This window comes from Rutidosis leptorrhynchoides, chromosome 4, assembly GCF_046630445.1.
Source record: "Rutidosis leptorrhynchoides isolate AG116_Rl617_1_P2 chromosome 4, CSIRO_AGI_Rlap_v1, whole genome shotgun sequence".
NCBI classification, from domain to species: Eukaryota; Viridiplantae; Streptophyta; class Magnoliopsida; order Asterales; family Asteraceae; genus Rutidosis; species Rutidosis leptorrhynchoides.
Window position 1 is genome coordinate 494453490 of NC_092336.1, and position 17872 is coordinate 494471361.

The 17872-nt window shown below is 32.7% G+C and overlaps 1 protein-coding gene across 1 annotated transcript; it reads right to left on the reverse strand.

Annotated features, from left to right (window-relative positions):
- Positions 1 to 15444: 15444 nt before the first annotated feature.
- LOC139844695 (xyloglucan O-acetyltransferase 1) lies at positions 15445 to 17475 on the reverse strand. The gene is made up of 2 exons (XM_071834915.1): positions 17116 to 17475; positions 15445 to 16762 (listed from the first exon to the last, which is right to left on the reverse strand). The coding sequence occupies exons 1-2, from the start codon at positions 17321 to 17323 to the stop codon at positions 15693 to 15695; spliced, it is 1278 nt and encodes a 425-aa protein (XP_071691016.1). The 5' UTR covers positions 17324 to 17475; the 3' UTR covers positions 15445 to 15692.
- Positions 17476 to 17872: the final 397 nt, after the last annotated feature.

Consider the following 17872-nt stretch of genomic DNA (forward strand, 5'->3'; position numbering starts at 1 on the left):
ATTTTGGCTAAAAACTTTTAGGTTTGTGTAATCCACTGCTATCCCGGTATCGAAAAGCACACATCCAGTTTACTTGTTCCGTATATTACCTTTCGGTAAACTACCGTCCGGTTGTAAAGGAAAGCGATGAACAAGAAACTGTTAAGGCAATGTCCCGTGACATGCAGATGATTATGGTCTTTTAACGTGTCGGATGCTAAAACTATCCTTGGTAGGAGCGATAGTAAAGATCATCCTATGATTTTTCGGTCTGGCACAAGGTCCTGTCTCCCACCATGCTATGCAACCACCGTTCTTACGGTTGACACCCGATTTGGTTCAGGTGACCTAATGAATTCCAGGTGAATTCTTAGGATTTTACGTTCAATGGTAATGAATGCATTGAAAATGGGTTTTCAGAAAACAAATCGGTTTGTATTTTTGATCAAAATATTTTCTCGTTCAAGCTCGAGTTTAGATATCATTGAATTCCATGAGTTTGAATTCTCAATCTTTAAGGTCAATTCTCAAGGATTGAGTAATATCAGTCTTAAAAGCTGATTTTTAATCTTTAAGGAGATTATCCTTTCTGGGGATCTGATTCATTAGTCTTATCAAGCTAATTTGCACGGTGCCTCCCCATTGTACGAGATAAATCCTTCTCATGGTTAGGATAAATCTGACCACTTGGCGACCCTGTTTGATGCTGAGGTCCGTGGATTTCCTGCTGATTTTAGAGATGACTTTTCTAGATTTTTCGTCAACCTACAGCTGGTCTGGACGACAACTTCTTGACCTAAATCAAGAAGCGCGTGTCTTTTTCGGAAGACTTTACTTCCTTTTAATGATGGAATTGATTCATCGTGTAGATCCATCTTTCTTTCAAATATATTACAGTAAACCGGGTAAAACTGATTAGTATCATCCAAAACAAAAGTACCTGCAATAATCTTGTACAAAGATATGTGATAGATAGTTTTTAATTGAATAACTTGGTACATTCTCCCACACTTAGTTTCTTTCTTTGCCTTTTTATTCTCCTTTATTCCATTTTAAATGAATTCAAGCATTTTAGGTTGTTTCTCAATTTATGTCCTTTTCGAGGTAACGATAATTTCGGTATTATCACCTAGTTTTCACCGTTCATAAATATGTATAAACATGATTTTGACTTCATTTAATTGAAAATTTTTCAAATTTTCACAAAATTTGGCAAATAAACCAAGTATAAACCTGAGAGAATTTATAACCCTTCCCCACACTTAAGATCATGCAATGCCCTCATTTGCATGAAATCAGACTATAATTTAAATTCATGAGGGTGATTAGCGTAGAAAAGTGATTAAAAATACCGAGTTTGTAATTACAAAGCTCGTCGAATGATAGATGGCGCCTCATCGTTCATTCCTTCATTTGTTATATCATATTTGTTGTTTTGCGTCTTGTCGTCAAAATTAGTACCTTTTGCTGAACTTTAATGACAGTCTTTGAAAGTGCGTTGTTTTACCCTGTTTTGTACATAAGATAAAATACAAACATATATATATATATATATATATATATATTTTTGAAGTTTGGTTTATAACCCCACTTTTCAAAAATTTATAAAGTATAATATTTTTGGCATACTTTAAAACAATAAAATTAAAAATAATGATAACAAAATTTGTCGCCCCGCCCTCGGGTAAAGTAATTTCGGTTCAATGACCTAGTCTTCAACTTACGACGAATTTTAAAAATCATATTTTTAACTTAATGAGATAAAGTAAATTTTTGTTTTTAAATTCACACAATTTAAATATAAAATTCAAAATTAATATTAAAAATTCACACCAAACTTAAAATTTGAAATGCATAAAATTAAAAAATTCATATTAAAAATTCACACCAAACTTAATTTAAAAATTCATATTATAAATTCACACCAAACTTATATTAATTTTTCAAATATTTACAATTTTAAAAATATTGTTTTTACAAAGTTTACAATATTAATTTAAGATTTAAATATTAATTTTAAAAACATGGTAAAAATAAAATAAAAAATCTTTTTGGCTTTTTATCCCACTTTAATCAATCAAATATTATCAAAAATATGCGCCCCTCTTTTCGGTAAAGTAATTTCGGTTCCAAGACCTAATTTAACTCATGACAAATTTTTGAAATATTTTGGGTTGATTGATTAAAGATATTTATACCTTAAGAATAAACGTTAAATTTCGCAGTGATGTAATAAATTTTTTGAATGATATCAATAATTTCGGTCGCCAAACCTAATTTTATTCAATACCAATTTAATACTTTTTAGCGAACAAATTAGCGTTTATTATCAAAAGGTTAAAAATAAAAATAAATAAAAAATAAAAACTGTACAGACTTACCTGTGAGATAGTATTCTTAGTTATATGATCTATCCCATTCATAAGATAGTCGGTTTAATTGGTTTTCCATGGCTACATAGGCGTAACCTCGAGCATTCAGTGTCTTTTCTTCTAAACATATGAACGGTCCGTCTCTGCATAAAGTAACAAATTCGGTATTTGAATAGGTTTGATTATTTGAACATTTACCTCCATGTGAGCATTTTCCGCATTTGTGACATCGTTCTAGGTGTCGTGCTCTTCTTTTCGCTGCGGATTTTGATTTTCCTTTACCAAATTGTAACTTATTATCTTCGCATCTGGATTCTTTTCTAACTCCGTCCATTCTTTCTCTGATTACTGATACTATTTCACTCGGTAGTATGTCATTATTACGTTTAGTGATCAAAGCGTGTAGCATTAGACCATGGTTTAGTTCACAGGCAGTCTTCATTTTGTAAAAACCTAAAAAAAATAAAAATTCAGAATGGGGGGAGAAGACTAGTTCTTTAGGGTCTGCTAGGGAAAGACCATTCGGGTTCCATTTTCGAGAACTACACGAAAACAGACAATCTAACTCTAACAGAAATACATATTATCCTTTAAAGACTTGATTCTCCCCACACTTAGTTAGCTGTGGTGTCGAAATTGTGATTAACTTCGTTGTCGACTTCCATCGGACCATGTATGTAATGTTTAACTCTGTGACCATTAACTTTAAATTCAATCCCATTTGAATTTATTAATTCTATCGTTCCGTATGGGAAAACTCTTTTGACTATGAATGGTCCAGACCATCTTGATTTCAATTTTCCAGGAAATAGCTTGAATCGTGAATTGAAAAGAAGAACTCTGTCTCCTTCTTTAAATTCTTTTGAACTTCTGATTCTTTTATCATGCCATTTCTTCGTTCTTTCTTTATAGATTAACGAATTATCGTATGCTTCATGTCTTAATTCTTCTAATTCGTTTAGTTGACTTAATCGTAGACTTCCAGCTTCATGTAAATCAAGATTACATGTTTTCAAAGCCCAAAATGCTTTGTGTTCAATTTCTACTGGAAGATGACATGCTTTTCCATAAACAAGTCTAAAAGGTGTGGTTCCAATTGGAGTTTTGTAGGCTGTTCTAAAAGCCCAGAGTGCATCCTCCAATTTAATGGACCATTCCTTCGGATTTGATCCTACGGTTTTCTCTAGAATACGTTTTAAAGCTCGGTTGGTATTTTCAACTTGTCCACTTGTTTGTGGATGATATGCGGTGGAGATTTTATGAGTTACTCCATATCTTTTAAGAACTTTCTCAAGTTGATTATTACAGAAATGAGTACCCCGATCACTTATTAAAGCTTTCGGTGTTCCAAACCTTGCAAAAAGACGTTTTAAAAAGTTAACTACAACTCGTGCATCGTTAGTTGGGAGAGCTTGTGCTTCCGCCCATTTAGATACATAATCAATGGCTACGAGTATATATAGATTATTATGAGATTTTGGAAATGGACCCATAAAGTCAATACCCCAAATGTCAAATACTTCACATACTTGGATGACATTTTGTGGCATTTCATCACGTTGACTTATTTTTCCGGCCCTTTGACAAGCATCACAGGATTTGCAAAGAAGGTGTGCGTCTTTGTAAATTGTAGGCCAATAGAATCCAGCATCATAAACTTTTCTTGCTGTTAGTTGAGGCCCATAATGCCCTCCTGTTGGTCCTGTGTGACAATGGTTTAATATTTTACTGGCTTCATCTCCGAATACACATCGGCGTATTATTCCATCGGGACAACTTTTAAACAGATGTGGATCTTCCCAGAAATAGTGTTTTATATCGCTGAAGAATTTCTTTCGTCTTTGGTACGATAATCCTTTTTCAAGGAATCCACAAACTAAGTAGTTTGCATAGTCTGCAAACCATGGAATTTCTTTATAATCTATCTTCAATAGATATTCATCAGGAAAGTTGTCTTGTATGGCTGATTCATTTAGAACTTCTAATTCGGGATTTTCAAGACGAGAAAGATGATCAGCGGCTAGATTTTCTGCTCCTCTTTTATCTCTGATTTCAATATCAAACTCTTGTAAGAGTAAGATCCAACGGATTAATCTTGGTTTAGCATCTTGTTTTGAAAATAGGTATCTAAGAGCAGAATGGTCGGTATAGACCACCGTTTTTGCTAGAACGAGATATGATCGAAATTTGTCAAAAGCAAAGACAATAGCAAGGAGTTCTTTTTCAGTAGTTGTATAGTTCGTTTGTGCTCCTTGTAACGTCTTACTAGCATAATATATAGGTTGAAATCGTTTTTCAATCCTTTGTCCTAAAACGGCTCCCATTGCAAAATCACTTGCATCGCACATTAGTTCAAATGGTAGATTCCAATTTGGTGTTATCATGATCGGTGCATTAGTGAGTTTCTCTTTAAGAATATTAAAAGATTTGATACACTCATCTGAAAAGATGAATGGAGCATCCTTTTCTAGGAGTTTATTCATAGGAGTGGCAATTTTTGAAAAATCTTTTATGAAACGTCGGTAAAAACCGGCATGCCCTAGAAAACTCCTAACTCCTCTAACATTGGTGGGATGTGGAAGTTTAGCAATTACATCTACTTTAGCTCTATCCACTTCGATTCCTTCTTTTGAAATTTTATGTCCAAGAACGATGCCTTCTTTAACCATGAAATGGCATTTCTCCCAATTAAGTACTAGATTTGATTGTTCGCATCTAATAAGCATTCGTTCCAGATTAACTAGACATGATTCAAATGTATCACCGAAGACTGAAAAGTCATCCATGAAAACTTCCATGCATTCTTCTATCATGTCGTGAAAAATCGCCATCATACACCTTTGAAAGGTTGCAGGGGCGTTGCAAAGTCCAAATGGCATGCGTTTGTAAGCAAAAGTACCATAAGGGCACGTGAATGTGGTTTTCTCTTGGTCCTCGGGTGCTATTGGAATTTGAAAATATCCGGAAAATCCATCTAGAAAACAATAGTAACTATTTCCGGCTAATCTTTCCAACATTTGATCAATGAAAGGTAAGGGAAAGTGATCTTTTCTGGTGGCGTCATTTAATTTTCTATAATCAATACACACACGCCATCCTGTTACAGTCCTAGTAGGAATAAGCTCATTTTTCTCATTTGTAATGACAGTCATGCCACCCTTCTTCGGTACACATTGAACTGGGCTTACCCATGGACTATCGGAGATTGGATAAATTAAACCTGCATCTAGCAGTTTAATAATCTCTTTCTTAACTACATCTTGCATATTAGGATTTAGTCTTCGTTGGCGTTGCACATACGTTTTATGACCTTCTTCCATAAGGATTTTATGTGTGCAATACGAAGGACTTATTCCTTTAATATCATGAATCTTCCATGCAATGGCTGGTTTATGAGCTTTCAACACAGAAATGAGTTGTGATTTCTCATTTTCAGTAAGAGAAGACGATATTATTACAGGTAATTCAGATTCACCATGTAAATAAGCATATTCCAAATGGTTTGGAAGTGGCTTTAACTCTAATTTCGGGGGTTCTTCTATCGATGATTTGTATCGATATTTGTCTTCTTCTTTTAGCATTTGAATTTCTTCTGTTGTTTGTTCATACTCATTATCTAGAAGTGTAGCTAACATTGCAGCTTCATCAATTGGTTCAGTTCCTTCTCCTACAGAACATTCTCCCGTTCCTTGTAATTCTGGAAATTCTTCTAACAATTCAGCATATGAATCTACAGTTTGAATATAATAGCATGTATCATCTGCAGATTGCGGTTGTTGCATGGCTCTATCCACTGAAAAGGTAACACTCTCGTCCTCTATACTTAGGGTCAGTTTCTTATTGAACACGTCTATTATTGCTTTAGCCGTGTTTAAAAATGGTCTTCCTAATATGAGAGGAACTCGAGAATCTTCTTCCATGTCCAGAATAACAAAATCTACTGGAAATACTAAATTACCAACTTTAACTAGCATGTTCTCCATTATCCCTCTAGGATATTTTATTGATCTATCAGCTAGTTGTATGCTTATTCTGGTTGGTTTTAATTCTCCAAGGTCTAGTTTAGCGTATAGTGAATACGGCATTAAATTTATACTAGCACCTAAATCTGCCAATGCTTCTATTGAACTAAGACTACCCAGAAAACATGGAATTGTGAAACTTCCTGGATCAGAGAGTTTTTCGGGTATCTTATTCAACAGCACTGCTGAACAATTAGCATTCATAGTAACAACCGAGAGTTCTTCCATTTTCTTTCTATTTGAGATTAGATCTTTCAAGAATTTAGCATATCTTGGCATTCCTGAAATTACATCAATGAAAGGAAGATTTACATTTATTTGTTTAAACATATCCAAAAATTTGGATTGCTCGGCTTCAAGTCTTTCTTTTCTCATTTTACTCGGGTAAGGAAGCGGTGATTGGTATGGTTTAACATAAGGTTTAGCCTTAACTGTGTTATCTTCATTAACCTTTTCAACTACCGGTTCTTTTTCCTTATCTTGATCGGATTGTGGTTCTTGTGGAGTAGGAATAGAATCATCTGAAACTACAGGTATTTCAGGTGGTTTAAGTGTAATACCACTTCTTGTGGTAATGACTTTAGCTGTTTCATTCCTGGGGTTAGCATTTGTATCACTCGGTAGACTTCCCGGTTTTCTTTCACCTATCAACCTTGCTAGGTTGCTCACTTCTTGTTCCAAATTTTGAATCGAAGCTTGTTGATTCCTAAATGCTTGAGCATTTTGTTCATTGGTTTGTTTCTGAGATGTGAAAAACTGAGTTTGAGATTCAACTAGCTTTGACATCATGTCTTCAAAATTCGGCTTTTTATCATCGGTTTGTGGTGGTTTTATTGGAAAAATAGGTCTTTGCTGATTGTAAGTATTATTGGATACTTGTTGATTGCTAGGACCTTGTTGGTTGTTGTATGGAACATTTCGGTTATAGTTCTGATTTTGATTGTAAATAGGTCTTGGCGGTTGATAATTATTCTGATAATTATTTCCAGGCCTTTGGTTTATGTATGAAATATTCTCTCTTTGTTCCATTGTTAATTCAATACTGAGACAATCTTTTGTCAAATGTGGTCCTCCACACTGCTCACAACTAATTCGTATTGAGTGAATATCTTTAGTCATCTTTTCCATTCGTCGTTCCACAGCATCTATCTTTGCGGAAATGGAATCTAAGTCATGGCTAGAATCGGCTCTAGCTGCTTTAGATGATCTAATGATATCTTTTTCTTGGTGCCACTCATGTGAGTGGGAAGCAGTGTTATCAATAATTTTGTAAGCATCAGTTTCGGTTTTCTTCATAATAGAACCACCAGCTGCTATATCTATATCTTTCCTTGTAGTGATGTCGCATCCTTGGTAGAATATTTGTACTATTTGACAGGTGTCTAAACCATGTTGCGGACATCCTCTTAATAACTTTCCATATCTTGTCCATGCCTCATATAGAGTTTCATTTGGTTTCTGTGTGAACGTAACAATTTCTGCTTGAAGTCTTACGGCTTTAGATGCAGGAAAGAATTGTTTAAGAAATTTGTCAATTAAAACGTCCCATGTATCGATCGCCCCTTCAGGTAACGATTCCAACCAATCTTTGGCTTCTCCCTTTAAAGTCCAGGGAAATAACATGAGATATATCTGTTCATCCTCCACTTCTCGGATTTTAAATAGTGTGCAGATCCTATTAAAGGTACGTAGATGTTCATTTGGATCTTCCTTCGGCGCACCACTAAATTGGCATTGATTAGTCACCATGTGTAGAATTTGTCCTTTGATTTCATAATCTGGCGCATTAATGTCTGGATGAGTAATTGCGTGACCTTGGCCAGTGCGTTTAGCTCTCATTCGGTCTTCCATACTTAAAGGTTCCAGATTCTCCATAATTGAATTTGTTGAATCGGTATCACTAGATGATTCTGATTTAATGGTTCGTTCCTCAACAATCTCTGTTTGAATGATTGGTGGTTCCGGAGGAAAGTTTAGTGGTTCAGGATCTACGAACCGTTCCTGAATATTCTCTGGATTCTCAATTGTGAGGTTGGGTTCAAAAAATGGATTATCGGAAATTTGAACTGAAGTACTTGGTCTACTGGATGACGATTCTAAAGAGAAATCAACGGCGGTTATATTTGTTAAATGTCTTGATCGAGTTACAGGTGGTGAACGTACAAAAGGTGGTGAACGTCTTGCTCGGTGCATTCACTGAATATCCTATTAGTTTTAAAAAGGAAAGAAAAATTATAATAAGTTATCCAATCAATAGACTTTTCTGATTTTGCCCACGTTTTGAATAGCCAAAAGATGCAGCAGAGGGGCAGGATTCGTTTGGTCTCAATATAATTGAGGACTGTTTGGCTCCAATAACCCGGTCCACGTACAAATCCAACTATTACTACGAACCAGAAAATTTTGATGTCTATTAATTTAACCACTTAAAATAAATTTTCGTAATTTTAAGAAATTTAGATAAGAAGTAGAAAAAATTCTAAGTCCTAAAAACTAGAATGGCGAGAAATAAGAGAGAAAAAGATTGCGCGTCGAAAAGTGTCGAAAAATGAAAAAGACGAAGAGTGGTTTGTAAACACGCGGTTAATCCAACCTTATAACTATCACTATCTTAAAATTAAAATTACAAATTAAGATCACTAATTGGAATTGTAATTGATACATAGGTAAAAGGCGTCGAAAAAAAAATAAATAAAAAAATAAATAAAAAAAAAAAGTAAGAAAGTAGCGCGAAAAATGGCGTCGCAAAATTCGAAAGCATCTAAAACTTAGACTAAAGAATAAGCACTTAAGAGATTTTACGGCAAAGCCTAAAAATCTAGAAATAAAAATTAAAACTACGCCAAAAACTAAGCTTAAAACTAAATACAAACGAAAAAAACAAATATTATGGAGTCAAATCCCAATTTATGCCTTTTTTCAATATATGGTAAAGTGTATGCCTCTTTCTAATATAGATTCCCATCCTATAACATTTTCTATATCTTACTCCGTAATTCAATATGACAAACCTTTTGTCTCTTATTTCTATTCGGATTCTTTTTCCTGAATTATATATTACAAAAAAAAAAAAAAACTACAAACTTAATCTTAAAATATCACCAATTTTTGACTGTTTCCTCAAATTTTAAAAGGTGGACTCGGGTTTAGAAAATCTTGTCGATTATTTAGAAAATGTTAATGAAAGGTGGACCCACCCCACGATTGTATGTTTCTTATCTTAAATGAGAAAAAAATTCCCTACGGGTGCTACTTTTTCAATATATGGTAAAGTGTATGTTTTTTTACAAATATAGATAAACCTATGCCATTTTTACATTAGTTTATATTAGTTGAATAGAAACAAAGTTTGTCTCTTATCTATCTCAAAATTTTTCCCTTATTTATAAATTTATAGATAGATTTAGATTTGTAGATAAAACAGACATTCCTAATTGTTATCTCAATCTCAACAAATAAGCAAGTAAAAATTTTTTATAAACAACAAAGATTTCAATCATAAACTTTTGTAATCTTACATTATATCGAAATCTTTCATTATATGTTTAAGACTAGCTTTTTTTTTTTTTTTTTTTTTTTTTTTTTTAATTTAAACAAAAATATATATTTCACAAGAACTTAATAAAAATCTGTTTTTTTTAGTGGCGTTTTGCTTCGGCGTTCCCCGGCAGCGGCGCCAAAAATACTTGATGTTGTAGGGGGTGTATACAAAATAGTATTATTTTTGGTACGAAATACTATTAAATATGCTACAATTTTACACAAGTTATTTATTTATTTATCAAGTGGATATACTTAAACCTTGCTACAACACTTATAGGCAGTGTACCTAATCGTATTATAGTATAGTTTTTAGTAAGTCCGGTTCGTTCCACAGGGAAAGCTCGAGAAGTTTAACGCACACAAAATAGAAAAATAGAAAAATATATATCTATAAAGTAGTAGTATTATTATTATATAAAAGGGGGGTTTTTACCGTTTAATGACCGGTTTGTCGATTTTAAAACTTTAGTCGCAGTTAAAACCAAATGTAAAATAATAACTAAATACAAGACTTAATTTTAAGCGTAAAGTAAATAACGATAATGAAATTGCGAATAATAAAAGTGCGATAAAATAAACTTGCGATAATTAAAAAGTACGATAATTAGAAGTGCAATTAAATATAAAATAAAGGAAATTAAATATGAAATAAAAGAATTATGCTTATTTAAACTTCCGTAATCATGATGTTTGACGTGTTGATTTTAGTTTTATGCCCATGGGTTAATTGTCCTTTGTCCTGGATTATTTAATATGTCCGTCTGGTTTTTGTCCATAACAATTCATCAGTTATAAATATAAAGTGCGAGTGTCCTCGTCAAATTATCCTTATACCCGAAGTTAAATATTCCAACTAATTGGGGACTTAAACTGTAACAAGATTTTAATACTTTGTTTAATAATTACACCAGGATGTCGACTGAGTGTAATCCAAGGTTTTAATATTTTGTTATCAATTATACCAAATGTCCTTGTACATAATTTCACCCCTGTTTTAATTATTCTAGTGGCTATTAATCCATCCCCGTATCCGGTTAAATGAACGATTATTCGTACATATAAATACCCCGCCCATCGTATCCGATTGAGTGTATATGGTAATTTATAGGGACGCCCAATTGTAAATCTTTATATTAACATTAACAAACTATCATTTAGTTAAACAAATATAAAGCCCATTAATAGCCCATAGTCTAATTTCCACAGGTGTCGTTCTCTTGTCCAAACCCCAATTATGGTACAAAGCCCAATTACTCAATTTTAGTAATTAGCCCAACATCATGATTACTTCGTTTTAAATAAGCATAATAATAACTTAGCTACGAGACATTAATGTAAAAAGGTTGAACATAACTTACAATGATTAAAAATAGCGTAGCGTTACACGGACAGAATTTCGACTTACACACTCAAACGATCTCTATCATAAATCTTATTATTATCATAATTTAAAATTAAAATTAAGATTATTGTTATATAGATGAATTAAGTTAACATTATGATAGAGATATAGAATATAGATATAGATAATTGATATTGATAATAGATAGATGGATCGATAGAAATATGATAGAAAAAGTGATCGAAAAAGAAGTCTGCTTCAATTCATCGTATTACATAGATTTTATAGGCGAAATTAGAATTGAAATTTTCATTTACGACCCCTGAACTATGCTCAATTAACAACTTTTTATTATTTAATATTATTCTTATTATGAATTATTTAAATATTATATTTTATTCTTGTGCATAGTTGACTCGTAATTTTTACACCGTTGCGTCGAGCGCTGAAAGTTGGTTCATGCCTCGGTTCCGGATTTTCGAACGTCCTTTCGTATAATTTAATATCTTGTACTTTGCGTTTTGTAACTTGTACTCTTGTCATTTTTAGACGTTTCTCATCAATAAATTGAACCTTTTGAATTGTATCTTGTACATTTGGGTTTTTGGACGTTTTGGTCTTTCAAATCTTCGTTTTTGTCTTTAAATCTTCATTTTCGAGCGATTTGCGTCTTTCGTCTTCGCACTTATTTATTTAACTATTACAACTAAAAATAAGGAAATTACATTTAAAAACTTTACATATTGGAATGATATTGCTACTAAATATATGTTCATTTGGAACACTATCAGTATGCATGCTTGTCAATTTTCGATGTAAAGAAAGATTGTCTTTTAAAAACGAATGCAATGTTTGTAAAATGTATCATATAGAGGTCAAATACCTCGCAATGTAATCAACTATTGTGAATCGTTTATAATGTATATGAACGGGTCCTTTCATTAGATATCAGGGTTTATAGGGTTTAGATATTAGGGTTTAGAAATTTAGGGTTTAGGGTTTAGATTTAGGATTTAGATTGAGTTTTTAACACGAACGGTTTAGAGTTTAGGGTTTAGGGTTTAGGGTCATAAACCCAAAACACCAAACCCTAAACCCTAAACTCTAAATCGGGCTAAATTTTACTTCACAAAACATGAAGAAAAAAAACGTTCATATTCTTCACGAACAATATTATCTTGGATGTTATTTTTGTCGATCGTTTTTCCGCCTAAATAATAACATTCATCACGAAGTGTCTCTTCTAAATGTTCATATTTTCGTGTGATCTTGATGCCGAAAAAAAAATTCCAAAAAAAACGAAAAAATTTTTGTTGCTTCCCCCCGATTGGTTTCTTCCCCATTGATCCTGCCCCTATATATATATATATATATATATATATATATATATATATATATATATGTATGGTAAGGATTCAGCGCTAAGTGGGTGTTGGTAGGATAAGGGAATAAATGATTTTGTGATTTGTATATCTTTAGTTCTACAACTTCGATTTTTTTTTTTTTTAAAAAAAATTTGCTGGTATCAATTTTCATTGTGTAGATTCAGAAAAAAAAATAATTTTTTTAACTGGATCCTTAACATACATACATCTGATGCATGTTAGCTGTTGTTTGATGCATGTTAGCTGCAGTTCATGCATTAGATGTATATATGTTAACAATAAAAAGAGAAAAAATGAATTTTGATTAATGAAAAACATTGTTTAAGGTACAGTAATTAGAGTTTAGAAATTAGGGTTTAGGGTTTAGATTTAGGGTTTAGAATGAGTTTTAATACGAACAGTTTAGAGTTTAAGGTTTAGGGGTTAGGGTTTTGGGTTTACGGACCGTAAACTTAAAACACTATAACCTAAACTCTAAATCGGGTTAAATTAAATAAAAAACAAAAAAAATACTCAAAAAAGGTTAACATGCATCAAATGTATGTTAAGCTGCGGTCAAATTTTTTTTTTTAAAAAAAACTTTTTTTCTGAATCTCTATTCTGAGAAATTTTTATTTTTTTAAATGAGAACTCTAGAACTAAAGATATAAAAAAGCAAAATCACTAATCCCTTATCCTAAAATTAGTGTTTATCCCTTGATCTCTCATTATATATATATATATATATATATATATATATATATATATATATATATATATATATATATATATATATATATATATATATATATATATATCTCATTATATATATATATATATATATATATATATATATATATATATATATATGTATGTATGTATGTATGTATGTATGTATGTATGTGCGTGCGCGCCTGTGTGTGAGATCAAGTTAATATTAGATAAATATTTTGCCTTCTATATGTACGAAAAGTTGTTAGCTAGCTTGATGACCATGTTGTACATTGTCAAGGGAGAATCTACTTGTATGGGAGTGGGGTCATAGGACCCAACTACTTTGAAAATTGTTTTGTTTTGTTTTTTTTTTTTAACAGACACACCCATACACAAATTTAAACACGAATATATACATGTTCACTCCGGGACTCGAACCCCCCAACCTATAGATTGAAGAGGTCACCTCGATACCGCTAGGCCAATGGCTCTTTGGTAAAAATTTTTGGTTTTACTCTTCGAATTGTATAGAACTCTACTAATTTTAGTTATAGGACCCGTATATTTTAAAACTGGTAGTTTTTTTTAGGTTAACAACTATTAAAATACTCTTCAAATGCAATTAGCTTTAAAAAAATTTTGGAACCCTTTTGAGGTTTCATCCTGGAATCGTCACTGTTAACATTGTATATATATATTTGCATTGTATATATATTTTGATAATGATCAACGAAAAGGCATGGCTCAATTCATAAATCTAATATAAAGAATACTTAAAATCTTTCATAGAAAAAGAAAAAGAAAAAGAATACGACTTTTTCTTTAGGTATATATATGGTGGTGGTTGAAGACAATAATAATGTAAACAAGTGTTTAGATCTAAATTTGATTAAATATTGATATAGACAAGAGACTTATGTCTATATCTGAAGTTAAGTTGATTTATATGATTCAGATAAATTATGAGTGGAGATGAAGAACACAAAACTATAGTAGATGACATATTGGAATACTATAGGAAAATTACATTGCTCCGGTTCATTTGACCCAAATATCAACATCAACATCAACATCAACATCAATATCAATATCAATACATACTTTATTGTGATAAAAGTATGTATACATAGATATAGAGGTAGAAAGAAAGAAAGAAAAAAAAAAGATATAGAGGTAGCAAAAATGACAACCAAACAACGGTTGGATCCATAGCATGTTTAAAAAGAATTAGGTAGCAAATATTGATTAAGCATGACCCAATCATCCTTTTTTTTTTTAAAATGGATTCATATTATATTAACACAAATAAAAACATTCGTTCAGGAGCTAGAAACCAATAAAAGATTGAAATCACAATGGAGTAATCCGACTAAGCTACGGTAAAAGTTCTTTTATATACGAGTATATTTTTAGTTTCTATAACACCATATAATCCAAGGGTGACCCAATCATCTTGAAGCCCACATTTTAAATGACAAACTTATTTACAAACAAGGGCGATTCTACATGTAGCCACACTTGTCAGGTCCTATGACTCCACTACCTTGGAATTTTTTTTTACCTTTTACTCCGCAAATTGTATAGAACACCACTAAATCTAACTAAAGGACCCCATATATTTTTAGAATTTATGTATTTTTAAAGGTAAACAACCACTAAAGTATCCTTTAAATATATTTAATTTTGAAATTTTTTTTTGGGACCCCAATGAAATTTCATCCTAGATTCGCCACTATTTCATCCTAGATTCGCCACTGTTTGCAAAACAAAATCTGGAAACAAATCATTTCAATATAAATCTGACAACGTTATGGATATTTATCATAGGGTTTATTGGTTGGATTCTTCTTTCATAGGACGCTTGTGATACTTTTCAGAAAGGTTTTAATAAAAGAGAGTTCCACATGGCTTATGAACTTTTCTCATCAACATCATGTGGGCAATTATCGATCATCATATGACACTTGCTTAAACAATCATTAAAGTACATTGACTTTATCTTTCATTTACTAAATTGATAATAATACAACTGTTAAGTATCTAAACAACAAAAAAACAGCATAAACAAACACGATCAATGTTCACATACACAAATGTATGCCGGCCCACTATTCATTCATTTCATTCATATATTCATATTCATACATATTATACTATAAGAATATATTAAAATACATTAATGTAGTTGGAATTTACCTTTAAGATCTAAAATCTCAACTGTACATCAATAATAACAACAAATTCTTGAAGCACCAAATCATGTTCAAACTTGAATGGCTAATGCAGCACCAAATCATGATCTTCACTTCAAATTTACCTAGTTCTCAATGTGATTGCAGGAACCTGATACACTAATCTACATAACATACCATCTTTTCATTATATCTAACATAATCTCATTCCATGTATCTATAGGCCCAGGTAAGCACCAATGAACACAATCATTCGGAACTTTATCCCGTTTCCCATTAGCAAAAGGAAACGGATACATGTATACACCAGGATGCCCGTCAGGTCTCATTAACGCTAATCTAGACACATCTAACGTCTCTAAACGAAAATCCTTCGATTTCTTACTATTTTCTTTAACTGCAATCACTTGATCCACCTCTCGTTTTCGCATCTCATAGTTCATTCCTTCGAGATTTATCTCATTTTCCTCAAAAGGTTTCGTCTTTGAACACGCATCTAATGAATCCCAATCGCCTTCAAAATGGGCCGGGGAAAACGTTGTTACAATCACATCAATTCGCCTATTAACCAAAGCCTTAAGAGTAGTGTTAAATGCCATCCCATAAACATCATAGAATCCAACCTGAGTATAGTTCATACCATCACAAGAATGGCAGCCTAATACCGAATCTCCATAGTAAAATACAGCTGGATGAAGATACCAATGACCAATTGACAACACAATCATATCGATTTCTCCTAAATCTTTAGCCCAAACATCATTAACAGAATCAAAATGGAGTCTATTATAAGGAACTTCATCTGATTTCTCATAACCCTTAACAAGAAATGGTGACCAATATACTGAAACATTAACATTATGAGATGGAAAATGCCATTTCCTAAACTTGTTTTCTTGATTAGTGTAAATAAGGTTAGGATCAGAGACAGTAGCAAGCAAACATAGAAGAGACTCCAATTGATTCCTAGCAATGGAGTCACCCACAAATGCCACGTGTTTGTCTCTGGTTAGTTGGAGGAATGTATTGGGGTCAAACCTGGGAAGATGACACTTGTTTGGCTTCCATCTCCAGTAGAGATAATCCATGTCTGGCCTGCCATGTTTAGCACAGTTCTGACCATCTTTTATCGTACCACATGCAGTAGAGTTGTACAGTGGACCCATTTTGTCATGGACCCATTTTCCATTGGTGTAGTCACAACCATTGGTCCTACTCTCTTCTTCTACAGAAGCTGTAAATAGTCAAAAACCAATAGTTCTTAATCTAATATCAAGATTTTGTGGTAAATGGTTAGTAGATTAGAAACCCAGATCCCAATTGGTAGAAAGATTAGTACTTTATCACATAAATCATAAATAGTTGACTATTTAGTCGATAACCCAACACACAATTGATGTGAAAATCAAGATTCTGTATTAAATGACTGTGTCGCATATACTGAAACAGGGGAAGAAATTAGAACCCCAAAAAAACCCAAGTTCCAATTAGTAAAAGAATACAAATTTATCACAATAAACATAAATGGTTGTGTGTTTAGTCCAATTAAAAACAAAATAGCATCATTAAGATATAAAAAGATTGTACCTTTGGTAAGTGGAGATTCGGGTATCAAAAGATGGTCGCCGCCGGCGACGGCGGCGGTACCGGTGGCGGTGGTGGAGGGAAGGGATGCGGGGGCAGGGAAGAAGTATAAGCGAAAGATGGCTAAGAAGAGCAAAATGTACAAAACAAAGGGCAACAGTTTTCTTCTAAGAGAATGGGGGTGATCTTTCAAAAAGTACTGGATGGCCATTATTCATAAATTCTTCATAAATATATAAAAACACTAGTTTTCAGCTTTAAACACACTGTCTTTAAATCTTTATTTATGATGTGGGTTTTTGAGGTTTGAAAGAAAGTTTTGATTTTTGTGATAATGAAAAGTGAAAGATTCAAGTGTGTGGTTGTTTATTGTCCCTTTTGTGTGTATGGTGGGTGTAGTGTGTGGGTCTCTGATGGGAATGGGTCAAGAAAAAAACAAAGGCAACATTATATAAAGAGTTGTTTGCCAACTGGAGTCTATTTTTTTTTTTGTGTGGAAAATATTAGCAGTGAGAGAAGTTGTCAAAAGATGCTTATTGGGTCACATGTACTCTTTCCATAGACCCTTGCCGATAAATTTGACTTCTGCACACCGCTCACCGGGGATTCTCAATGATCTGATATGAATCGGATGATATCGTATCCATATTCATATCCATTTAATTTTTGTTCATCCATATCCATTTAGTTTCAAGTCATTCATCCATATCCATATCTAGTGGATTAAGCGGGTTAATGGATATTCAGTGAATATTAAAAG

Coding starts and splice junctions, on each gene's coding strand:
- LOC139844695 (XM_071834915.1), bottom strand. CDS start 17,323: ATGGCCATCCAGTACTTTTTGAAAGATCACCCCCATTCTCTTAGAAGA. Junction 16,763..17,115: donor CGAATCTCCACTTACCAAAG/GTACAATCTTTT, acceptor GACTATTTACAG/CTTCTGTAGAAGAAGAGAGT.